The sequence below is a fragment of the Phocoena phocoena genome, chromosome 13 (genome assembly GCF_963924675.1).
Source record: "Phocoena phocoena chromosome 13, mPhoPho1.1, whole genome shotgun sequence".
NCBI lineage: Eukaryota > Metazoa > Chordata > Mammalia > Artiodactyla > Phocoenidae > Phocoena > Phocoena phocoena.
The window spans coordinates 19,154,586-19,181,757 of record NC_089231.1 but is presented as its reverse complement, the minus strand read 5'-3'; the positions used below and the strand labels follow the sequence as shown (position 1 = coordinate 19,181,757).

General features: G+C 40.5%; 1 protein-coding gene across 12 annotated transcripts in view; it reads right to left on the bottom strand.

Annotated features, from left to right (window-relative positions):
- TCF4 (transcription factor 4) overlaps positions 1-27,172 on the bottom strand; it is a 354,769-nt gene that overhangs the window by 227,004 nt on the left and 100,593 nt on the right. For all 12 annotated transcript variants that reach the window (XM_065889300.1, XM_065889291.1, XM_065889292.1 and 9 more), the window contains 2 exons: positions 4,930-4,991; positions 1,985-2,081 (listed from right to left, as the gene is read on the bottom strand). In XM_065889300.1, coding sequence (XP_065745372.1) covers positions 1,985-2,081; positions 4,930-4,991 — 159 coding nt within the window. The remainder of the gene's footprint in view (positions 1-1,984; positions 2,082-4,929; positions 4,992-27,172) is intronic.

Sequence of the window (27,172 nt, the reverse complement as noted above, 5' to 3'; positions counted from 1 at the left end):
AGCCCACTTATATTTTAATACTGTTTGGATTGAAAAACGAATTTGGTTCGTAAAACAGTTACCCAGGAGGATACACAAACAAGAACAATTATTTGGTATCTCTGTATTGTTTGGTGTCTTCTGTAATATTAATTTATCATGTTGTTCTTTAGGAAAACTTTTTCATGGACGTAACATAAACTTCTCAATATGAGTAGTAATTTATCCTATTTTACGTTAGCTCATTGGAGGATAGGTTTAGAATCTTCCAAGGAAATTCTTTAATATACTTTTTACGTGCTACTTCTCAAGATGATTATTTTCAGCTTAATATTTTATTTTATGAAGCTGGATGAGGAGAAATAGAGATGGGATGATATGAGATTCTAGAATTATTACAACTGTCATCGAAAAAATCTAAAGTTTTTCTTTAAAATCTAAGTTGACAAATATATCTAGTCACCTGCATCTGTCTATCCTGGAAACAGGAAACACTGCATCTCTTATCAACAATGGATTTAAAAACCTGGGATTTTTACTTTAGCTACAAAGTTAAAACATAAATATGAAAGTTAAAGTAAAAAAAAGAGAACAAACGTAAGAACAACCTATGGTCAAACACAACTTGGAGAACATGGTCCTCAAAGTTGGGATGACACTTTATGGCCCATTAAAAATAAATTCCTAGTATTTCTCTGCTTTGACTATAGTGTGTTAAATACCTGAAGTCCCTTTAGATGGATTTGATGGTGACTTTTGAAAAAATGACTGAGATTCAAGAACAATATACACCTTAAATAACAAGTATAGTGTCCAAGGCTGAAAAATTGGGACTTCTCAGAAGCATCTGCAATTATGGTCTCAGAATGAAATATATATGGCTGCGTGTTTTCCTTGGAGTACAGTCCAACAGCCTGGGACATAAAATTTAACCTCATTTATTGATGGATTCACAACAGGATTTGGCCACATTGAGAGATTTACTAATATTGTTAAAACTCACATTTATTAGAACAGAGATCTTTTTTTTTCCAATCAAAACTAAAGTAACAGCTATTGGGACCTTTTAAGCCATTATAAATTGTCTTTCCATTGCTCAGGTTACGGCTGTGAAAAAAAAAATCCCTACAGGGTAGTCAAAGCAGAAACATACGCTAAAGATGCCAGTAGGAAAGGCATGCTAGAAACTCGAAGACTGTCTCAAACTACATGTAGCTCACTTCATGAAGTAGGATGGGGACCTCCTAGACCATCAGCACTAAAGTTCACACCTTGATAAATACATAACCAGACTTTACAATTCAACTTGAACATGCTACTTTGATTTAAGCACACTAAATCTATTATTAAAGGGATTTCCATAACCCTTTTAATAAAAATTCAAGCTAACACTGACCTTATCTCATTGACAATGGATAGGCCCAATGATATTATTTTAAATATTCACTGCTTTCAGTTCATCAACCTTAAACTTAGAAAACAACTGTTGCGGGCTTCCCTGGTGGTGCAGTGGTTGAGAGTCCGCCTGCCGATGCAGGGGACACGGGTTCGTGCCCCGGTCCGGGAAGATCCCACGTGCCATGGAGCGGCTGGGCCCATGAGCCATGGCCACTGAGCCTGTGCGTCCAGAGCCTGTGTTCCGCAACGGGAGAGGCCACAACAGTGAGAGGCCCGCGTACCGCAAAAAAAAAAAAAAAAGAAGAAGAAAACAACTGTTGCAACATTGAAATTGGGAGAAGTGCTTTACGTCTAAGAAACACAAATTTTCCACATGGATTCAGTATCACTGAAATTAGGTAATTCCACATGGTTGTAAAACTTAGTCCTGTATATGCTATTACCAAGCATAGACTGTCGATATTTTTCTGCAATTTAAAATTACTATATCCAACTGGCTGAAAATCCAAGTTCCTACAAAACAGAATCTCTGTCTGGGCTTTCTTCTCCCTTCCAAGGTAAAACATAAGCATTCAAAAAATGCATGTTAATTCAAAATTAGTCTTACTTTGTATTCTGGAATTGACAAAAGGTGGAGAGAGATTGTCATGTGACCCAAGGTCCCTGCTGGTCATGTGGTCATAGGGAGTCCCATCTCCATAGTTCTGCAAATAAAATAACAGCATAAGTTTAAATTCGCCATGAATACATCAGCACATAAGTATGCCCGACTATTGACCCTCTCTAACCCCAAGAAATTGGAGTCCACCATTCCCACCCTGGCACCTCATTAGAAGGAAGCTGCATCTTCACAGGTACACTGGGAAACAGAGGGCTCTAGAGTCTGCAGAGTCCACATCTTCCTCATAACAGCCGTGAAATTGGGGGAATAATAATAATGGAACCAACTGCATGAAGTTATTGACATGATCAAATGAAATAATGCATGTAAAACACCTGATACATATAAACTCTATTGTAAATATTACGTTATTATTTTGAAAAGCCCACATTATTTAAAAAAAAAAAAAAGCAAAATGTGCTATGGGAAAGTTACCTATAACCTATAATGAATTGCCTTTGGAAGGCGAAGGTAGAACCTTTTAAACAGCAGACTTGGGTTTTATGATATTGAAATTTCAATGTTTTCTTGTAGTTGTTACTGTGGTTGTAAGAGAATTGGATCATTCCATGAGTAATTAACACATAAGAATGTTAAAATTATTACAACAGGACTATAAATGAACATCAGAAACTTAAGCATAAATTCTGAATTTAGACAAAGAAAAAAATAGTTTGAAAGCAGACACTAATCTGTGGAAATGTGTCATTATCATGATCATCTCATAGTTCTAAGGGGAATTCTAAATTAAAATAATGTTTTTAAACTGCCCAGCCACTTGCTTTTAATGGAGGAATTGGATAACATACAGGAAGGAGTTAAAATCATCTATCTTATATGGTTCAAATTTCAGTCTACTAAGATACATCAAATGACCAGAAAGGGAAAAAAGCCATGCTGCTCAGCTGGTTGCCCTGCCCATAAAGACTAAGTCAAATTTACTCAGAGGTATCAGTTGGCAAGTTAGCCAAAGGGCAGAATCTGCCCACACGAAAGGGACGGATGCTGTAGGAAAAATGAAAACGTGCATCACCTCACGTGAGAGAGAATCAATGGAAGCCTTAAGGTTCCAAACTACCCTGCTGTCAATCGCCTTTCCTCATTTATAAAAATTAACTTGAATGATACTGTCATGTGATGCTGCCACTATGTCAGTGTATAAAAAGATGTCATGTTTTTTAATACCTAGCATGGGTCTTACACCCACTGGTTCTATGCCAGATGTTGCATAATACCAATTATTATTTATTAAGTGTCCTCACCCTCCAGAGCTTCTGAACGCTTAATATACATTATCTAATTTAAAACCTCAACAGTGTTTCAAGGTGACTAAAAACATCACCACTTGAAGATGAAAAAAGAGAGACGCGGCCTGTTTGCCCGATACAAGTCAGCCACAGTAACCTGTCTCGTGCCAACCCCCTGAATTTAGAAAATATAAATTACAAAATATTGATTCAAAATTATTCACTAACGTATTTCCTGGAAAAAAAAAAAAAGTGGCCAGACAGTTCATGAAAGCCAAATAAAAGTCAAGACTATCCTAAATGGACCTTGTTCTCAGAAGAACAATTAAAAGTACTACGCGTGTTAGACTGAGAAAGCAGAAGAAATTAAGTACATTTGAAGGAACTAAACAATAGAGGGACATTCTGTCATCTCCTACGCTTGCTGTCAGGGGGGAATGGATTTATTTCTGCAAGTGTGGACTGTAATGTGAGGAGGAGGAAAGATTTCCTCAACCCATCCATATAATGCACGAGAATGTCAGACTTGACAGCTGGTGCAAGCGCTCAACAAAGTAACTGGTAAGCTTAGAGCTCCTGCTGTACCCTGAAGACGAGAGCGTTGAACCCCAAGGCCAAAGAACAGGTGGAAATGGCGAACTACGACTTGCTGAGATGGCCTCCTTTTGACAGCTTGATTACCTTCCTTACCTCTTATGCCAAGATAGAGACCTCCCTCCACCTCAAATTTATGTGAACACTTAAAGCAAAACGTTACCCCCTCACCTCCTGCAGAATGCTTCATCTAGCTATACAGCTGGTTGCGGGGCGGGGGGCAGGTGTTTTACTATGTGCTCTAAGTCTATTTCTAATTTGGGGTATTATATGTATATTATAAAAACTGACATGGATTTTAGAGGGCCTAGAAATGACTCCATTAAAGACAGACTATATATAAAATCATACACATTTAAGTCGGAAGGAACATGAAAGATCCTCTGGTTCTACTTCTTCATTTTACAAAGTAGGAAAATGAGGCCCAAGAAAGTGAAACGACACACCCAAGGTCGTATACATACAAAAACACGTATGGCCTAACCAACCCACTCGCGTGCCATGCCACGGTCTTCCCGTGACATTCAAACTAACAACCAAAAACCATGGAAAGGAGTGGCAAAAATCTGAATGAACCCACTGGTGACCAAAGGCACTACTGGTGGGATAATCATATGTTTGCAAAGTGAAATCAACTCAGATTTATTATGCAGATTACACTGGTAGGCTAGAACTTAATACTATGTCTTCAGAATTATTCAGTGGTTTATTTACCCCAACACATTCCAGGGATACTAGGATTTTTCTCAACGTTGCACCATCTACAACGAATAACTTTCTGTAACACTGGATCAATAACTGACAAAGTAAGGCCAAATATTTAATGAAGGATTTTTTCTTCTGGTTAGCCAAAGTGGAAGAGGTGTCAAAATCAATAATAACATCCAATAAGAGAATGAAAAAAAGTGCCAAGAAGAAGCTGATCCTCATTAAACTTAGTATGCATATATATCTGTGCAGATGTGTGTGGGAGAGAGAGAAACTCACCTACAGTTTGTCAATTTATATATGTGGATGTCTGGTTGTGGGAAAAAGATTAGATATACTTACCCTGGACGGGCTTGGATGTCCTCCACTCCCCCAGGACCCTGAGCTACTTCTGTCTTCTACATCTAGGGACAAGAGAAAAATTCTTTAGGCTTTCTTGCAATAAGTCTTTCTTTTTGCATATGCACTTTTAAATTAATGTTTCAAATTAATCTCCTGTTGCCTTTAATTAAGAATCAGGCACGAGGCTACCATGATGACAGTGGCTTCTGACCCATCTACTTAAATTAAGTCATTTAAATTCACAGCAGAAATGAACTGGACCCTCAGGAACCAGAGGTATGAACATAAAAGTTACTTCCATCCTTCACAATGTTTCATAGCCTCAACTTTTATAGACCTGAAACTTCACTTAAAGTCTTATTAAAATCTTTTGGACAAGGTAAGTTAAAAATACACTAACACAATCTTAATACACACACACACACACACACACACAGTTAAATCAGGTACATATCCATACTAATATTAGCTGCATCCATGCCATAATGCTCCTAGACACTTTCTGTCCTCTTACCAAGGCTCATCCCACCAAACAACAGACATGAACAAAATATGCAAGACGAAAAAGGATTCAGTAGTCTATTTCCATCGGGACATTACAAGGATATTAGGAGATTTTTTTAAGTTTTTTAATTTAAGACAACACCGTCTCAGTCTTTTAATTTCTTTTTTAATGGGCATACCGTTTGGCTACAATCCTTAATCTGTGCACTGAGATGTGGATATGATAGTTGTTAAAGCAATGTTTTCTTTTGAAATGATGGCAAAGAGAACTGTATGAACTCCCAGAAGGCTGGAATTCTCTACACCCGGTACCAGCGAAGTTCTAATGCTGACCAATTACTAGATGCTTTATCAGTGCTTCAAGTGGCAAATACTCGAAGGATGGAGAGTCTAACAGCTAAGTTACCATATTCATTGCTCAAAACATAAAAGTGTTGGAAAGATCAGTCACTCTATATTTAAAAATGGCTTTGAGATTTTTGATGAAAGGCTCTTTATGAGTATGAAAAGTTTCACTGTTGTATTATCTTGATCATGGTGGGTAACAGACGGCGATCACAAGCTTCCTCTGACAGAACTGGAGGAGGAGGTGTGAAACTTCGGTTCAGGAGACATACTCCCATTTAGTGTGTTTTCTAACATTTCAGTGATACTGTTTCTTCTCTTAACACACTACTGTCCTTCCTTTTATTACTCCTATTTGATTATCAGCAGAAGTGATCACAGTATACTTAACTGATTTATTTGGGGGTACAGTGGAGTACATGGCGTTTTAGAACACAGTAAGAGATGGAATCGAAACAACAACCAACAACTATTACCACTAAACCTGAAATCTTTCTCTCTCTTTTTAAACAAATATTTCAGTTCTTTTCATTAGTACCTTGGAAGATAATGCAAATGCAAACAGTTATCCCCTGTGGACAGCTAAAATCAGTGACTGCGAGCTTTAAGAGATGTCACGGAAGCTCGGAGGAGTAAGTCTGGAGAAAAGGTGCGATACTTTCCCAAATCTGCTGTTTAACGATCCAACCTCCTGGCCTATCTTGTGGAGGCTGAATCGGGGGGAGTACACGAAGAAGTGACTTAGAACACTTGGGATTATCACACAAATAAGTTTTGTAGCCTGCACAGTTTTCTTCATCCTTAACTCCAAGTCAAATATTTGCAAAAAAAAAAAAAAAAAAAAAGAAGTATAAACGACAAAATATCTCAACCAGAAGTGTGCACATCTTGACTTGCTTTTCACCTGAAACAGCCAGCTTGGAGTAATTTGAGAGATTTCTCCTCTTAAATTTGGCCCAAAAAGTAATGAAGGGATAAAGTTGAATCCCTGTATCCACCATAAGACTTTGTATTGTTTGGACCTATTTTACCTTTTCAATTTTCAAAGAGGATTTTAAACATGAAAAGAAGGCAGAGACGAGGAGGAAAGGGGACCATAGTAATTCCAGGTCAGTAGTTTTGCACTGGGGATGATTTTGGTCCCCAAAGGACATGTGGCAATGTCTGCAGACATTTTTGGTTGGCACGACTTGGCAGGGCGTGGAGGTGGGGTAGAGCTAGTGGCATCTAGTGGACAGAGGCTAACATCCTACAAATGTCAGAATACCCCTACAACAAAAAATTCTCTGGTCCTAAACGTCAGTTGTGCCAGGATTGAGAAGCCCTGTGCTAGAGGACAAATTCTATTAAAGAGCAAAAAGGAAGAATCGAGTTAGAGAAAAAGATGTACTACAATTTGATTTATAATGAATATGACCCCTTACTAAATACATAGTGACCTATGCATTTGAAGCTGGAGTGTTTCAAGAGACCTTCCTATACATCGTCCATCCACAGAATAAAAGAAAAATGATGGTCAACCAAGCAGCCTGCTAATTAGTAGGCAAATAAAACACATCAAAACTTGAGTATTCCCAACTGGGCAATTTCAAAAGCGAGCAATCCACTAATTAAAAGTGCTGGAAGTCTAGCTTTTTCAAAACAGGTTAAATACTGGCTGGGTTCCTTCACAAACAGATTCCCAACCGATCAAATCTGACTGCTCTTTTCCCATTCTCTCCCATTCCATCGTTCTCATTTCCTGACCTCACGCTGCTGCACCTCCTTTCTGCTCCCTTCCTTTTATTGCTCTCCTTTTAACAGGCTTTTCCTTCACTTGGCCTCCTGCTAGATCGAGAAGATAAGACACCTCTCTAGCCCTCCCAACCCTAATAGAACAATCGTATGACTTCTGATGATATTTTATCTTCGAAAGAATATCTGTACAACCGGTGCTCATGTGTCCATTGCAAGAAGACGCAAAGCTATAGCAGGTAACAAATGTAAATGTGTTATTTTTAAGACATTTGTTTCCATCTTCCCTCCCACTGAGCTTCACAAGACCTGCCAGTTAGTTAGCAAGCATTTCTTCAACAACGATCGCAGTGCATCTCAAAGTGCATCTGAGGACCATCTACATCTTAGGCACCCAGTACGCTCATTTCAAAGTCAGCATCTTAGGGTCCATTGCAGACCTACTGCTCCTGGATCTCTAAAAGCAGGACCAAGAGAACCGCTTTTTTAACGAGGTCCTCAGGTAATTTTCATGTACACAGGAGTCTGAGAACCACCAGTCCCCTCCAATGGGAACACAAGACAGATGCATGTCCCACCCTGCACCCACTGCCTAACTCACTCCCTGTCTTAAAATCCCTGCCCAGGCGGCTGGTTTCAGCAGCATTCGGTCCACATTCTCATCTCATCTACATCCCAGTAGCTCCTGCCCAGACTCACTTTTTATGTAGACCCTGCACGTGGCCTACACTTGGCCATTCCCTACTCCCAGCTGGTGTACCTGGACACTACACACACTTTCTACCTCCACACCTTTGTACCTGCTGTTCCCTATGCCGGAACTGTTCCTTATGTCTCAAAAAATAATAGCAGCTAACATTTCATGAGCTTAAATATGTCAGACACTGTGCCAAGCACTTCAGTAGACTAACAGTATCACCATTTGATATATGAGGAAACCGAGGCTTAGATGGGACAGAAAACCCTCCCCAAGGTGACAGTGAATGGCTGAGCTGGCAGACAAAGGTGCTGTCAATGTGATAGCCAGGGAGTGTTCTTCTCCACCACAGTAAATGCCTCTCTGGTAAGAAGCTCAGATCTCTCCATGACCAGCTCGATTGTTACCCACCAGTCACTTCTCCCCAAGCAGAGTGGATGTATTTATTTCAGAGTCTGTGCCCACTCTCGTGTCCACACAAGATTACAGAATTTACACAACACAAATATATAAAACTAGATATGTGGGCTTCCCTGGTGGCGCGGTGGTTGGGGGTCTGCCTGCCGATGCAGGGGGCGCGGGTTCGTGCCCCGGTCCGGGGGGGTCCCGCGTGCCGCGGAGCGGCTGCGCCCGTGAGCCATGGCCGCTGGGCCTGCGCGTCCGGAGCCTGTGCTCGGCAGCGGGAGAGGCCACAGCAGTGAGAGGCCCGCGTACTGGAAAAAAAAAAAAAAAAAAAAAAAAAACTAGATATGTGAAGAACTCAAGAGACTGGAAAATAAAAGCAGGAAAATATCAAGCCAAAGCTATGATGAGCTTATCAACAATGTACACTGTGATGGACGGGATATTTGTGAGAGAGGGATCAAAATTCTAGAAGCTCCTGAGTGGGCAAAGAGTGAAACAAGATTCACAATGAGCACTGGATAAAAATACCCAAATTATTCAGGAAAGTCATTAAGGCAACAAAGTTACAAATGAAAAACTGCCCGATAGAAGTCGTCTGAATATGAGTTCTTGTGTCTCCCTTGTTCTGTTGTCACCCTCTATGCAAGATGGGAACACATACAGAAAAAGACAAAAAGCAAGTGAATGATAGAGACTATTCTTCGAAAAGACTGAAGTGGGCTCCACTGTTCAAAATTTTCCAACTTCTTTTACCCTAGACAAGGACAGACTTAGTAACTTCCACGGGCTTGACAGATGCCTTAGGAGGTAACCTGACCATCCACAAATTTTCATTTTATTTGAGTAGTTCTGCATAAGCCCCGTCTAAAACGTCTGACATTTCTGCATCAAAACACAAAAGTGAAGTCTGGGCAGAACTAGGACCGACCACTCCATTTAGAGAAAAGATATACAGAGATGAGTTTTAATTTCTACAACTTCCCATCCACACTCATTAAACTTATGGTTACTCAAGCCTCCACTTTGTTTATGTGAACAGTGAGATCAAAGCTATCAGACAGACTGGACAAATGTCAGAAAGCACAGCACAAAGAGTTGGGATAAAGACCTAGATTTCAGCCGTGACTCTGCATTAACCAGCTCTATGGTCTGAGCCACTCACTGGACTATCTGAACTCATTTTTGTCAGCTGTAAAATAAGTGGGTTTGATTTCCATTCTTAACAGGGCAGGCTAGTATATTGGGACGACTCTGCCACAAAACACTAAGTGAAGTAAGTCAGACAAATATCATACAATATTGCTTATATGTGGAATCTAAAAAGTTGATATAAATGAACTTACTTACAACACAGAAATAGACTCACAGACATAGAAAACAAACTTATGGTTACCAAACGGGAAAGGGGGAAGGAATAAATTAGGCATTTGGGATTAAAATATACACACTACTATATATAAATAGATAAGCAACAAGGACCTACTATATAGCACAGAGAACTATACTCAATATCTTGTAATAACCTATAATGGAAAATAATCTAAAAAGCATATATACAGATATATATATGTATATATAGATATACATATACATAACTGAATCACTTTGCTGTACCTTAAAGCTAACACAACATTGTAAATCAAATATATTTCAATAAAAAATATATAAATAAATAAATATTCATGGCTTTAAAAAAACACTACATGTCTTCCCTGGTGGCACAGTGGTTGAGAGTCCACCTGCCGATGCAGGGGACACGGGTTCGTGCCCCGGTCGGGGAGGATCCCACATGCCGCGGAGCGGCTGGGCCCGTGAGCCATGGCCACTGAGCCCGCGCGTCCGGAGCTGTGCTCCGCAACGGGAGAGGCCACCACAGTGAGAGGTCCGCGTACCACAAAATAATTTAAAAAAACACTAAAAATCATGGATAGAAATTTTAATCTTCTTCTAAATCCTAATGAGCTGACAAGATAGTAAGAAAATATCCAGCCAAAATCAAAGTGAAAGCTGGAACCCACGGAGGAAGAAAAGACATTTTTTTGCCCTGAGGACATCTGCCAACCTAGAAAATGTAATGGCCTCTTGGGTCAAGGAGAACAGAAGTGAAAACTCAGGATCCACCCAAAGCAGGTATCTAACAGGAGATAAAGGGATAATAAGTTTTCCAGCCTCAAGGAGTTTTGTTAAAGTAAATGAGTTAACTGATAATTGATAAACACTTAGCAGACTACCAGTAACCAATACCTACCACGAGTGCCAAATTTACCAATACCTTCCAAAATCGAAGGTAATCAAACCACATAAATAAACTTGTGATTTATTCAAGGAAATCTGAGTCTCACATTTATGACTCTTTGTTCTGCTAAGTGGCTGGTCAGAGACTTTCAAATACTCTCCTGGTTTTTAGAAACTGCCAATGTGTTTAAAGTAATCAAGTCCCACATTCTCCGTGAACCCCCTGCAGCACAATCACCATGATCACCATGAGAATTCAGTGAGCCTTAGATTTGTTGAGTGACTTAATTTACCTTTCGAATACCCTCTTGGCATCTCATTTCAACATTTTTTTGTATACTGTATAAACGATATGCTGACAAAATCATGTGTGCTGACCGAAGGCCCAAGCTAAGAACACAGACTAAATATTATGTAAGTTTAACCTTGGTTTGCAATGAACAAGTATGAGAGTTACCTAACCCTGTTTATTTGGGGTAGCACTGTGTATCCAGCCTTTCCTAACTTAGAGCCCAGATCCTGCCAAACCACCAGGGCTCCAGAATTTCATGAAGTCAGAACAACCAAAGTGGTATTCTGCATTGCTCTAAGGGTCTACGAATTCCAACCCTTGTGGAAATATATTGATTTCCTGAAGAAAGCTTCTACACACTCAGAATGCATTGGGAGACAGATTGAGTTCTTCCTGGGAAGATAATCATTCTGAGGCATGTGGAAGTCTACACGGTCTCAAACCCTTCTCTCTGCAATAACAGACACTATTACATCTCCTCCACACCATCATGGAGACTCACAGACTGCGTACGTCTGTGGCGCCTACTAATTTCCTAGTCCAGGAAGAACCCTTGGCTGAGCCCTTCACACAAACCGAGATGGCATATGCTCTCCGTCAGTGCCAGATGAATTCAGAGTTCAAAATATTTCATCAGCAAAGAGCATGTTAAGGATGTGCACATTTTCATTAGCACCCAGTATAATAAGAACTCTGAGTAATTTGAAGTCAAATTTGAGTCCTAGGACAGAGGTAGGAAGGGTGGAGGAGCTTCGGATATTGACAAGGGCCACACAACCATGACCACTTCTTCTGGCTTCTGTAAGAAACAACATAGGCTTCAAAAGGAGTGACCTGGACAGTGGTGAGAAACTTCCAGCATTTCCCAAATCTGACTAAACAAAAGATGATGTCTGTGGCAATGCATTCCACACAAATTCTAAGATACCTTAAATATAAAAACAGGGACCTGGGCATCCCATTTTCAGAGCACTGCCATCCACGCTGGCTTTCTCAGGATGCATGGATGTCCTTATCAAATAAATCTGAAAACTCAAAGGTCAAATATAAGATGATCTTACAGCTCATACATATAAATATGTCAACTGTATAAGGAAAGGTAAAATGTGGATACACTGGGGGAAAAGTATAGTAGGAAAATTTGTTCAGAAGGGAATTACTGCAAATTTTAACTTTTATTAACCTCCAACTTAAACTTCTATAAATACGTCTTTTTTTTTTTTTCCTTTTTGCAGTACGCAGGCTTCTCACCGTCGCGGCCCTTCCCGTTGCGGAGCACAGGCTCCGGACGTGCAGGCTCAGCGGCCACGGCTCACGGGCCCAGCCGCTCCGCAGCACATGGGATCTTCCCGGACCGGGGCACAAACCCGTGTCCCCTGTATCGGCAGGCGGACTCTCAACCACTGCGCCACCAGGGAAGCCCTATAAATACGTCTTTTAAAACACTGAAACAATACTATTTTCCTTAAGTTCAAAGTAAACTGTTTTTCAAAAATGAACACTAAATAATCTCAGATATTTAAAACGTGGCGTTAACTGCACTTTACAGTGCTATTAACAGGAAAAGCACTTTCATATAACATGATATTCAGATAATACAGAAGTAACAAAATGAAACAAATAACAATTACGTTATAAATATGCCAGTGGTGTTTCATATTCGGAAACTCAGAAATCTTCTTGAAAACTCAAGGTGAGTAGACAGTTATATTATGAAACTGAGACAAAAGTAAATTTGAACTCTTTATATCAATCCGTATAATTTGGAAGTATCATGATAATCTAAGCTGAATAATATTGTGACTTGAATAACCTAACATGAAATACAGAGAAATGGGTGTTATTTAGCAAACTTCCATTTTGAATGTTTGAAACTAACCAGTCAGGGTCTTCGTCTTAAAGAGAAGTTCATCCTTTCAAGAGCTCACCTCTCCAAGTAAGAGCCCAAAAAGAAAACGAGCCACAAACAACTGAGGCAAGCGTATAATAATGTGAATTATATATGCCTCCTTTGACTTTTCTGAAATGTAACCGGTCTAAAAGTACTTAATAAAAATCAGTCTTACTAAAATAATGTTCTTGAAGGCTAGATATATTTCAAATTAGGTAAGAATACAATTGGAAGTAAGATGCCATATCTGAAGGCTTTGGAAAATAAAACCAGCATACCCTTTAACTCCAATATTAAATAGATAAGCTTCAAAGTACCTAAGCTAAAAGTGAATATAACTTAGGGAGGTTTCTAACTAGGTGCTTAGTACCTTTTAAAGATGTATTTACAAATAAACATCACAAAGTGTGAGAAATAAAAGGTAAATGTTTTAGAAAATAAACATTAAACAACAGAGATGAATTTTGAAATATGCTTCATCTTTAAATAAAAAAAGAATATATAACTCTGATAACAAGTACATGTAATTATACAGGAGTTTTCCAAATCAGACATGTAATATTTATGTCACAATATCCAAAATACTGTAATGACTGAAGACATACAAATTGATGTTTAAAATGTCTATTTGATCAATAATTTATTAAATGTATTCCAACAGAGGGGGAAAAAAGAGCCAAGATGAAACATGTAACAGTTTTCTCTCTTCTTCTTTTTTCCCCTCTACCTCTTTTCTCCCTGGGGTGCCATTTGTGAGGCTCTGGGAAAGGGCTGCTGGCTTAATTGAAATATCTGTAGGCTGTAATTGCTCTGCAAAACCACAATGGTCCACTTCTCCCAAATGGCATTTGTTCCTCTTCGTTTTTTCTTCTGTTTCCTTTTATACTTTAACAAAATCTGCCCCTCCTGTTTCTTCTAGTCTTATCTCGTCTTGCCCTTTATTCTGAACACATGACTAATACTGAGGAAGCCAAACAGCTTTAAATATTCAAAAATCTTCCCTAAAATCCAGTTGTGTAGCCCAGTCCCTTTGGCTTACAATAATCACTCCCATAAACTGACTCTCAGTTTATCTTTTCAACATCCCAACCTTCCACCTGTGTTTAACACGGCAGCCTCTGACCTGGCAATGACAAGCAATCCATCTTACATGTTATCTTCGGGGTCAAGTCTCAGTTTTAGGCCAATTTTCTTTGTATTTAGGCTCAAATGTGCAAACCACACTATATTACTCTGCAAAACATCAATGAGAAGGCTTAATTAAGTAACACTGACAGATAAATCCATTTCTCTCACAGTAATCAAATCAAAGCAGGTTGACATAACACAGGAACTTAATACTGTTATTCCCTTGTAATTGGAAAAAGGCCCTTTACTTCTCATTAAAGCAATCTTCTGGGTATTGGCATAATAAGAAGGCTCAGAGCCTTAATACTGCCCTATAAAAGTCTCAAGATACAGACCCCTTAAACAAACAAGCCAGATTATCTAATTCCTTGATCACAGCAGAACATGTAGTTCCTACTGTTTTAAACTACTAATTCTTTATCTCTGTTGCAATTAAAAAGAGGTAAATCAGTGTCAAACACAGACAACTGAAAACTGCAAAAATGCATAAACTGCTTACAGTTTTATAAATCTATCTCCACGTGTATTTGAAGGGAAGCAGTCCGTTAAAAATGAATTTGAAATACTTCACAAATGTGAAGTTGTAATAGCGTGGATCGGGGGGAGAATCTTTTTATTTTACTTAATGGGCTCAACAGGATACCTTTTGCCTAAATTTACAGTCTGAGAGTCAACCCTACAGTACAACTTTGGTAAGCGGAATTGTCAGAGAATGTCATCTGAAGAGCATTTAATTTTTGTGGTATGTAAAGAACAGTAAGTCATCTGGTCAACCAGAGGCTTCTCCAACCGGGCTAAAAACCAAAAGGAATGCAACAATATTACACCACGTTCAACTCCCCAAACTAAACAAAATTAATTTTCACCCTTTCACTCCGGTTTTTTTTTTTTTTTTCCTGCGGTACACGGGCCTCTCACTGTTGTGGCCTCTCCCGTTGCGGAGCACAGGCTCCAGATGCACAGGCTCAGCGGCCATGGCTCACGGGCCCAGCCGCTCTGCGGCATGTGGGATCTTCCCGGACCGGGGCACGAACCCGTGTCCCCTGCATCGGCAGGCGGACTCTCAACCACTGAGCCACCAGGGAAGCCCTCACTCCGATTTTGAGGGAGTTTCTGTTATTATCCCTTGGTGCCTGGTCAATCTCAAAATGATTCCAGCAACTCTTTCTGAAAGGATAACATATAATCTAGAGTTGTAATTCCCAAATGTGGCTGACCATTAAAATCCCCCAGGAACCTTCAAATAAAAAAACCCCACAGATACCCTGGCACCACTGGAAACTAATCAAGAAAAGATCAAGGGTTGAAATCGAAGAAAATACATATTTTCAAATTTCCCTGTTTTTCTACTTTTTTATTTTAAAAAGTTTTTAATTACAATGCAGTTAAAACTATGTAATTTGTTGTTTCTGAACCATCTGCAAGTAGGCTGCATCAATCACATCCTTTTATCCCTTAGTACTTCTGGGTGCATTTCCTAAGAGCAAAAATAGTATAGTTATCAAAATGAGGAAATCTACCATTGATATAATACTTTCATCTAGTCCATAGTCCATATTCCAGTTTGGCACTTTTCCCCCTTTTGCAGAGGACTCAGTCTAGGATCACGCCACACATTTAATAGGTCTCTTTCATCTACTTTAATTGGAAACAGTTCCTCAGTCCTTTCTTTTTGTGATATTAGTGTTTTTGAAGAGTACAAACCAGTTATTTTATAGAATGCTTCTCAACTGGGGTTTATCTGATGCTTCCTCATGAGTATATTCAGGTGGCTATAATACTACAAAAGTGGCCTTGTGTCTTTCCCAGGATTTCACATACAGAGCCTCATGACAGCCTGGTGGTCTGGCCCTCATTTGTTATGGTATTTCAATCACCTGCTCAAGGTATTGTGGGAATTCTCCACTGTATAATTACAACTTTTCCCTGTGCAACTAATCAGCCGTCTATGGGGAGATCCCTTAAGAGCATTAAAACTAATTTTTAATCAAGTGCTTATTGAAAAAAAGTAAAATACAAAAGTGTATAAAGGAAAAAGGGAAAATCCCCTCAACACGTACTCCCTCCACCCTGATATCAGGAGTTTCCTAGGCAGCCCTACAGATCCTCTGGTCTGTGATCAGCTGGTTTTTAAAACCACAGAAATGTAGGGAAATAAATGCAAAACTTGACTGAAATTTCTTTGCTATTCGATTGGCTAAGAAATAGCCCTCAACTGTTTACATATACACTAGTGGCATTTTCTGGGATGCAGTTAGTCGCTGTAAGCTTGTGACCTAGGTGGGGATAGGGCAGGCAGGAACTAGGAAAAATGAAGACATATTATACTATTAACTTTGAAGGAATTCAGCCAAGATGAAGACAAGATCGAGCAACCCATTTATGAATCAGTGCAATGCAGAAAGCCAACGTAAATAATCCATCCTGGAGTCCATGCTGTTCCTTGCCTCTTTCCACCACATTCTATAAACCACTATGTAAAAAGGAGACCCGCCACGGCAGCGGCACTTCCCAATTAAAATCAAATGGACAGACAAGTACTTATGACAGGGAAAAAAAAATCTACTGACGTTTTCCTAGGCCAGCCAAAAAAAATAGTGGGAAACATCTAAAATTTTTTAAAAGTGGGAAGGAAACTGACACAAAGAATATATTTCCACATTTTGAGATTATATACACAAATGAACTAGGCACAGTCACAAAGTGCGGAGTAAATCTTAAACATAGCAAAGACTGGGAAAGGAACTTGGCCATCTGATGAAACATAGCACATTAGACAATATTAAGTGAGTTAAATGATTCTAATCAATATAAGGTGGAAATGGTCCCTTTAAACCCTGGGATGCAGCTCATGTCATGTTATAAACTGAACACTGCTGGCGGATTTCGACTCTGACTTATAAATGCTTAGAAAATTTTCCTCACAATCCCATTTCAGCCAAATGCCTGGCAGACACTGGCAAAGGTCTTTCTCAGTTGGGCTTACAAATGTGTGTGTGTGTGTGTGTGTGTGTATAAAATCACAATACACACACAAATACAATACACACACTTGAATTAACTAATAGTTTCTTGATATTAATGACAGTGTTTGAAATGGTTCCCAGATGTTGCAACTTGTTCCACTGACATCCTCTTGGTTTTGATCAGTGACTTGCTTTTGATCAGACTTGAGTCCAGTGACTTAAGGGTTTTAAATTTTCTCTCACAATAACGTAACCACACTTCAGTATTATGCTTTCTGCTTTCCAAAATGGTTTTTATATTCATCTCACTTAAAATGATTTATCTGGAATCACTGAAAGTATGAAGTTGGGATCAAAAGAAGTTGCCTACTTAAGTCTGAGCAGACTAACACCATTTTTCAAAAGATGAAAACAAAAATCAAAGGAAATAGGCAGTTATCCTGGATAAAAGAGGCCATTCCCCATAAGACTTATTTTTATCCTTTCATGCTATTAGTATTACCTCTTTAATTTTAACTGGTAACCCAAAACTTGCTAAAGTTCATTAAAACACTTGCTAACATAGGAAAGTTAAATAGCATTATAATGATTGAGGTTTTGTATCCAGCAGCATACATTTTTAAGTTATGTCAGCAATGACAACAAAATTGCCCATCTCCCCTCTGAGCTGCCCTGTAACCCACAGGACACCATTTCACCAGCAAGACACAACTTCTGGCATTGGTTTGAGAAAGGCCCCAAGCTGTGATGACAGGTCAGGTCTATAATGACAAAAATGACCGTAGCTTTTCCCCAAACCACGCTGCTCCTCCTTACTTTCACTTTCAAGGGCTTTAAAACACTCTCATGGGCTTCCCTGGTGGCGCAGCGGTTGGGAGTCCGCCTGCCGATGCAGGGGACACGGGTTCGTGCCCCGGTCCGGGAAGATCCCACATGCCGCGGAGCGGTTGGGCCCGTGAGCCATGGCTGCTGAGCCTGTGCGTCCAGAGCCTGTGCTCCGCAACGGGAGAGGCCACAGCAGTGAGAGGCCCGTGGACAGCAAAAAAAAAACAACAACAACACTCTCATAACTGAAGGAGTCAAAATACATCTGCATTAATTTCCTAGTCCAGCTTTTCAGGGTAAAATTGAAATGCATTAGGAAGAAACAACTGGCATTTTCTTAAGCTTAATCACATCAAATTCATGGGAAGAGTGGTTTTGTTTTTGTTTTTTTTCTTTTAGTCGGTCTCAACTTGGATGCAGCCTGCCTTTTGCCTATCTGATAACCAATGGAATACTGGTCAGAAAGAGATGAGCTGATATGATGTATTGGTCTTACAAATTCACTACGAGGAATGGTAAAAAGCTGTAACTCTTCCTCAGGAATGGAAGAAATGTCATTAGTTTGAAAGGAGATAGAAGCAAAGACCTGAAGAATGACAATAACCAGGCATCTTAAGGGAAAACAAGAAGCAGGGAAGGGGTCCAGGGGAAGCCAGAGCTGTCTGTAGAGAATAATGATTTATCTGATGAGATTAGCAGGAAGTTTGATTAGAAAAGATGCCTTCTTAACATCTCGAAGATTGCAGTGTTACTTTAAGATTTCCTTGTGAGACAAAACCCTGCTGCCAAATGTGGTCTGTAACAGCGCAGGCTAGCCATGAGCGACGCAGTGGGAAAATAGCCACTAAGCCAGATTTTATTTGATTTGTACTGATGATTTTTATTAGAATACATGGATCATTGCTTCAACCTTTCCATGTAAAACCAAATCAAATCCAAAAACTCACACATCAGTCACCTAACCTTATGTCATTCCTTCTGCTTTACTAAAGTTGAGCCACATTTCAGCTGATCTGTCCTCGATAAATCGTTTGAATTGCTGGGCCAAATTCTGGGAGGCAAGTGGTACACAAAGGAAACCGCTAAATCTGCAGTTACACATCAGGACACCAGAGAAAAGAACTACTGCAAGCCTCCAAAGTACAGAATGAAATCAAAGAGGTGTACAGCCAATGCAAAACTGGACAAAATGAATTTCTCTTTATTGTATCAAATGTATTGTAATTCACCTTTAAAAGGCCCGCCCAACCCGTCAGCTATTTTTCCCTCTTTAATTCAAGGTACCGTGCAGGACTCTAAAGCAATTGCTCGGAAACCAGAGGCAAGCCCACAGTTATGTGGCATAAGGAGATCTGGTCAGTTTTACAAATCAAACATAATAATCATTTCCACACATTAAAGACACTATGACCTTTCCGGCAAAAATTGAAAATGTTAAAATCCGACACTTGTGGAAAGCCTCTATAACATGTATTAAAGTGACTTCATGAAAAGGAACGCAACGTCATTACGGGAAACGTGGCCGTGGGTGTCCAAAGAACAAGTGCCCATAGCCTACTTCCCCCTCTTCTTTTCTCTTTTTCTTTTTGCATTAGCTTTTTTCCCTTCACCCTCAGCAACACTGCCAGTTTTGATTTAAATCTCTGAGCAATAATTATTGTTTGGATATCATTTCTAGTTCACAAATCAGATCCATCTTCATGATTTCCTTGAGTGTTCCAAACAGCTCCTGAAATAGGCATTATCTTTTCTTCGGAGAAGGTGAACAACTTTTCTGGTAAAGGCCACCAACAGACCTCAAACGAATGTCTTCTGGAGGCTGAAGGTGCCCCATGATAATGTCTCGGAACACTAGTGGTCACCAAACTTCTAGGTCTCTGGTGTAACCCTCTGGGGCTGGCACTGGGCTCACTGGCCAGCCCCCATTCCTCCCTCCCCCCCGCCCCGGCCCGGATCACACAGGAAGTCTTTATCTCCTGTCCTCCTTTGCAGTCACGGGGCGGGGGTCACGTGACTACAATTTGGCCAACAGAACGTGAACCCAAGTAACGCCTGCCTTTTCCAAGCCTGGTCCCTACAACCTTCCATGTAATCCTTCATGCACTTTCTCTTCCGTCTTTGTTCAGCCCTGTACAAAGAATCTAGTGTATCCCTTTGAGGGCCTAGGGGATGGCAGAGCTAAGGCCTGAAAGAACCCGGATCTGAAGGGTTACAGGGAGCAGAGCCCACGCCTGGTGCTCTGCGACACCAGAGGGCTATAACCCCTCGCAGTGTTAAGCTCCTAAAGGTTGGGGGTTGTTTGTTCCAGCAATTAGCATCCCCTGACTAATGCATCCTCCAAAACAGACTTCCATGAATTCTGGCGCTGTGATTCTCTCCTCCAAGCAAAGCAAACATACGCAGTTAGAGCTGGCAGTAGACAGAATTGTGAAGCAGGGGAAACTGGTCTTTGAACTCTCCTTCTCTCCCTTTCAGACTTGTTTTCCCCTCTTAGCATTTCCTCCCTCTGAGCACCAAATGTTCTCTGGCTGCTCAGTCTTGTCTGTCTCAAGAAAATAAACCCAACACGTTCAGGAGCTATTCTTCCTTTCAACCGTCATCTCGTAACCATGAGTGGTGAGCTGCTTGCTGCCTGGGTAATTCTGGAGAAATTCCTTAACATGGAGGATTCTGTGTATCCTCATCTGTAAAACGGAAATGACTGTCTCCGCCCTCCAGTACTGCTGTGATGACTAGAGGTAGTTTAGGAAAAATGTCACCCTGGAACCTGGAACACAGTGGAAACTCACAAAAAAAAGATAATTCCTATTTTTATTATGATTATGATTATCATAGCATGATATTTGACAGCAAAAGGGATACAGAATATGAAATAGGGCTCTTTCTCTTTGAAATGTATCATCGAGATTGGGAGAAAAATCATACAGAAGTAAAGGGCGGCATCTGATTATTAAAGAAGATTAAAGATGGAATATTAGACAAAGAAGAGGTATATAAAGGCTAGAACCATCACTTGTGAGATACTGGCAATTTAGGGTGTAGACAAGAGAAAGCACTGGTGAGCTGGTACCCACATTACATTTGTGCGTAACTTCCCAACTCCACGTTCAATGCCGTCATACTGGTAACTCACAACAGGCACTGGTAAGAGCATTTACACCATGGAAATTGGCAACTGTTACAAATCGGAGCTCTTTTTTTCTCTGAAGAGCAGATTATTAAACATCACCCCAGCAATGAAAACGGTCATCATTGTGAGGTATTTCTACTCAAACTGCCTCATTTAATTCTCACAGTCACTGCTGAGGTAGGCTCATTTTCCAGATGAAAAGTCAGGCCTCTCCACATTAAGTGACTGGCAAAAAATCCTGTTGCCTGAGATCCCTGAACTATAAACCAGGCTGCTTCTAAAAGTGAAGGGCATCTGGCTTTCTTTTTCTTGGCATATCAGATGTGTATTTCCCTGAACACAGAAAGCTATTCCTTAAAAACATCGAAATTCAGGCGGCCCCCCTCCAACCATTCTCATTTTTTCCACTACTCCTCATTTTGCTCCTGCACTCATCTGACCTCCCTTCATAAACGTATTCCACATTTCTTACCACCCTTTCCTCTACACATCCGATGCAACATTTCGTGCAGATGTGCTTTCAAGGATTACCCATCACACTGTCTCAAGAAATCTACTTGTGCCTAAGGGTCGCGATAAGTTATGAATGCTCTTTAAATCAATGGTTTCTCATACAGCTGTCCTGACCAAGGTAATCTATTGTATCTTGGGCCAAGCTGTGGACTGTCCAGTAAGTCTGGATCCTGGAGGAGCTGGGATCTCTCTTCCATTCAGATGAGGTCTCTGATAACAGTTTCAATAACGACAGCCATCAACGGCTGGTGTCAGGTTGAACATGTGCCTGGGGGAGGAGAAAAGCCAGGGAACATCCCTAGGTTTCAGGTGTAGCTGGAGGTCTCAGAAGACATCTGTACCCAGCGTGACTTTTAATGTCAATGTGTGCTTGCCATCTAGGTAACGTATCATCACTTCTTTTCTGTCTGACTGAAGCTTGGCCATCTTACAAAATCCAGAGCCTTCCAAGGACAGAAGAACAAATGGGTGAAGGCATGGGAGCACGAGAGCTCATCCCGCATGCAGGAAATGGCAAAGGCACACAAGAAGCATGGAGAATAGATGTATTAAGAGTCACAGTGGTCGCCAATGAAGAAATGCTGACTTTTGGCAGGGCCAGTGGAAGACACTACCGTGAACAAAGCACTAGGAAGTTAGTTCTTTGTTCCAAACGCTTTGGGCAGGCACCAGAGAATAAAAGCAACAGGTTCATATTTGCATTGTGGAAATGGCAGCAGTGGGGACGGTGGGTTATTAAGGTGAAAACTTGGAGATAAAGAGACTAATTAGAAGGCAAGCAACTACTGTTACAATAAAGGTAACAGATACTGCAGGATTATACTGGGGAAAGAGAATAGACAGGGCTTAATGACTAAGCCGGGAAAGTAAAGCAATAGAGTAGTCAGGGATTATTCCCAGTTTTTTTTGTCTTACGGATATTGGTGCAGGTTGGAGTCTAAAACAAGAATATGTTTTAGACATTTTGTGTTCCAAGTGTTCACTGGTCACCAAAGTATAAAATCCAGTAGAGTAAATGACTGTGTGGGTCTGGAGTTCAGAACAGAGACATAGAGATTAAAGTGATTTTAGGCAAAATCTTTTAATTGCAAGTCCCCTTATATAGAGAATTTACTGGCCCAGATAAGTGGAAAGTCTGGACACAAGGCAGGTTTTAGGTTTTACATATCCAGAGGATCCACCATATGAACAAGGATAAAGTTTCCTTTCATCCCTCCACTCTGCCATCTCCATATCACCTTCGTCTTAAAGCTGGAATCCATCATGATCATAGAATTTCTGGATTTACTTGCTTCCTTATCTTCTACTTACTCGCAGAGAGTTCAGTTTACAAAAGAGCGAAATTCCTCCTGAACTTTGCCTCGATTGGAACCACCATTGAACCAATCCCTAAAGCCAGGGAACAGCACGCATGGATTCGAGCAGTAGACCTCACTGACCCAAATTAAAAACCATGGTGAAGGGTATAGGATTGCCCTGATTGGTTTAGTCCAATCACAGCTGCCCCCTGGAGATGCAGTAATCCCACACAAACTACAAGGATCCCACACACTAGAGGAGTGAAGTATATGTTAGTGAGACAAGCACAATTGGATCAGACCTCAAGTACCCTGAGTGCATTATTATATAGCATGCAGTATACAGGCAAATCCGTCATGCCACTCCCTCCTTTAAATACCTATTGGCATCAGCATAAGAGCAAGGTTCTTATGGACATTGAGGCCATCTTGGTAATAATGCATGCACACAAGCCAGCCTTTTCTTTCCTCTAGTTCCCTTGATCCCTGTCGATGCTCAAGCACACCACTGGCCCTCCTGCAGACCCTGCTGCAGACCCTGAACACGGGTTCCCTCTAATAGAACACTCCCCCACCCACGCCCACCACTCCACTTCCCTACTTGGCTTGTTCAAATCCTGTATCAACTCTCAGTGAATCAGCACTTCCTTGGGGGCACCTGTCCTGTCCTCCTAAATCAGGTGTCTTGTCCTTCTCTCTTTCACTGGACTTGTCACAGATGGAATTTTACATTTTTATGATTCTCAAGTGATTCCTTTCTTCCCCAACAAAGAGTATATGCTCCACAAAGACAAGGCCTGGGTCTTATTTGCTTTCCATCCTATCACCAGTACCCAGCAAAGTCCTGGACAGGGAGGAAGCCCTCGACGTAATCATAGTTAATGGGACGGCTGGTCCAACAGCCCCTCAAAATAGGCTGGGCACACAGGAAAATATCAAAAACGCTCACAGAATTCCCAAAGTTGCGAATCTTTCTGCAGAGCTCCTATGCCTTGGAGAAGGATAACCTAAAATGATGAAAATTCACGTTTCACTGATTCTAGCATTAACTAAAGAAATTAAACCACAGGCTCACCATAAAGATCAGCTCAAGGAGTTATATACGACACACCTTTTCTCCATAACTTAAAGAATGGTTTGTTTCACAAATATGCAAGTATGAATTCAGATTCAGCAAGAAATATTTAGATCTCTTAACACACCGAAACCCTTGCCAGTCACAGGACCAGAAAGGAGTTGATCTGCAAATCTCAAGCTCAGTGATCTCTATGGTAAAAATGCAGTGAAACAGTCAGACTTCATGCATGTTTTCTCCTTCGACAGAAATAATCTCGTATATGCTCATTGTAAAGGGAAATATTTGCCTCTTTACACTCTCTTTGATATGCACCCTAGTGATGTGGTACATATTCTACAATCATTGGCCTCAGGACAAAGGAGAAAACAACTGTTACCTCTACAGTAAAACAGCTTTCTGTGATCTGGTGATAGCAAGACACAAAGCGGGTTTGGAATTCCGTGTCACTTACTTAGATGGCAGTTACAACTCAACACTTTCTGAAAACCTTTCCACTGAAACTTCCCCATTGAGTAACAAGGGTATCATTAATATTTAAAGTTCTGCTTCAAGTATAATAATCAGAACACCACAGCCACAACAATAAATACCCTACAGCAGTTTACTGCTTTCAAATTTTCAAAGCACTTGCATACACAATATTTCATCTTCCCTTACCATTATATACAACAGAGAAAGGCAGGGATTGGTTCAAATTTTCCAGGCAAGGCATTGAAAGAGCTGGGAGGAGAACCTCCTTCCCGACTGACTCTCACCCCTTTTCTTATGCCAATGAAAGAGAATTGACATCTTCAGAAGTTGGAACCCAAATCTGGGTAAAGAATATTAATATTCTTGTAGAATAAGTTATCTTTCGTCTCACAAATCCATCATTCAGAATCCCAATTTCCTAATCATCAGGACTTTTCCTTTGGGTTCAATATGCCCCGCTGGAAAAGTCTACCATTTAAATTAATCGTGGCTCAGAATGATTTTTAACTCATTTGCATGTACTTTTTTTCTCCTTTAGCTGCACAGAAACAGAGAGGACATTTTTTAGATTGAAGGTACACATGAAGAAATGAAGATATTACATTGGAAGCTACACTTGAAAATTCTCAAAGATAAAAATATAATACATAACCCATCCAGTTAATAACCCACCAATGAAGAAAAGCACTGTTGTAAACAATGGACGGTTGAGGCAAACTCAACCCATCAGTGCAAGTGGCTAACGGTTCACCTTCCTCTGAACTGTGCATCGGAGCAGGGTCTAGAAGTAATTTGAGGGGGAGCAGTGGGAACCAATCTCAACTCAGACAGAAAATCTCCCATGTGTCTCCCATGAGTGTCTCCCACGTGGAGTGGTAGAGAAAACAACACAGATTTAGCTGGATTATAAAAATACAAACATCACTTTTTATACATTATTCAAAACATGGGTTAACCAAAAGATGCAATGGTTTAAAAAAAAAAGAATCCTTCTCCAGCTCTAAAATAATGAAGATATTCTCTTATACCGTTGTATATTGTAAAAGCTTTATAGTTTTGACTTTCTAGTTTGTCACACTATGGAAGTTCATTTTATGAGTCTTATTTCAGTTTTTTATCATCAACATCAGCTGCCTTAGCATCATTTATTGAAGTCTCTCTGTATCAAACAATGTTAACTACTCCATCCAGATCACTTTGTACTGATTAAAAATTTTTTCTGAAAAGGAAAATAAAAAGGATGCAGTGACTCTTAGTTTGTCTACCCAATATCCCTTCCTCTCTCTGTCCTTCATAACAGCCCTAAAGCGGTTTGGTCGCTGTTGTTGTTCATTCGTTTGCTTGTTTTCACGTAGCCACCCCTCCTCCACGTGTATCGGGAGACAGTGACCTCATCTCTAGTTCGGACACAGATCCTGAGTACTGTTGGGAATCACAGCTCTTGCCTTCCCCTGGCCAAGGACCGGTTTAAAAACGAACACTGAATCGCAGAGTGCTGTCTGCTGTGGCATTCCTGGGAAAGGTCTCCCTGCTCCAAGGAAAGAAACAAATTAGGAGATGATTTTTCTTCTTCTCTGGCCATTATCCTGTTTCGGCGTCATGTGTAGAATGGCAGCAGGAATCTCCTTATCATTCCTCGGATGAAGCCAGTACACAGAGATTTCAGAATAGGTTACATTCATGTATTACTTTAGTCATACATTTCCTTATGTTTAAGCCAAGTTGGGTCAGAATTTTCTTTCGTTGCAGCTGCAAAGAACAGTAGGTCCTCCCCTACCCGACACCCACCCACCACCCCAGAAGTAGGCTTATGAACTTAATGCTCACGGAGGTTCTTTAAAAAGAAATATCAACTCTGGATAAACCCAGACTTTACCTACTGAAAGGCCATCATCTCCTGGCCACTCCTAACTGTGCAAGCCCCACAGAGGAATCATTTTCAGGAATGATACCAGTTATAGGCCCTGTAACTCCCCCTTTTCATTCTTCCCTGATATGCGCATGTATCTTCTCTCTCACCTCTCCTGTCCCCTGTGGCCTTCTCACAAAAAGCAATCCGCTGGCAAATTCTCAGTGAGCACTTAGCACAGGTAAAGCCAACGGCAGCAAAAAAGTGCCAAAACAGTACTTTCGCCTTGATTTACCAATATCAATCCTGCACACATAGCCTAAGCACTGCTGCCAAGATAGGGCTGAAGGGTGGGGGGAGGATTAGTCCTCCAGACCCCAGACCCACGGGTGGGCGTTACAGAGATCCAGAAACTCCTGAAATTGTTGCAAACTTTACTCATGTATTTGGCCACATGCATTTTTCTGGGAAGAAAGTCTATAGTGTGCGTTGTGTTTTCAAAGCAATCTCTAACCCTGAGAACGTTAACAGCCTCTGCTCTTGATCGACTAGCGTCTAGCAAACCACACTGTCTGGATGTGTGACACACTCTCGTCATTCCTATAACAGAGGTAAGGGCAGAGGACACATTCCCCAGATCTTCACGTTTCTTGTTCCAGGAAACCATCTCAAGTATTAATAATACTGAAGTTTTGCAATAGTTGAGACTACATGACATTCCGTAGACTTTTCTGGAGCCCCAAGGGCCATTCATATCCCAGGTCAATAGAAGGTAAAATAAGTTCCATTACTTAAAAACACAGAACACAACCTATTCTTTTTTTTTTTTTTTTTTTTACAACCTATTCTTAAGTTTGGGCCCCTCCAAATGAATTATGAGTC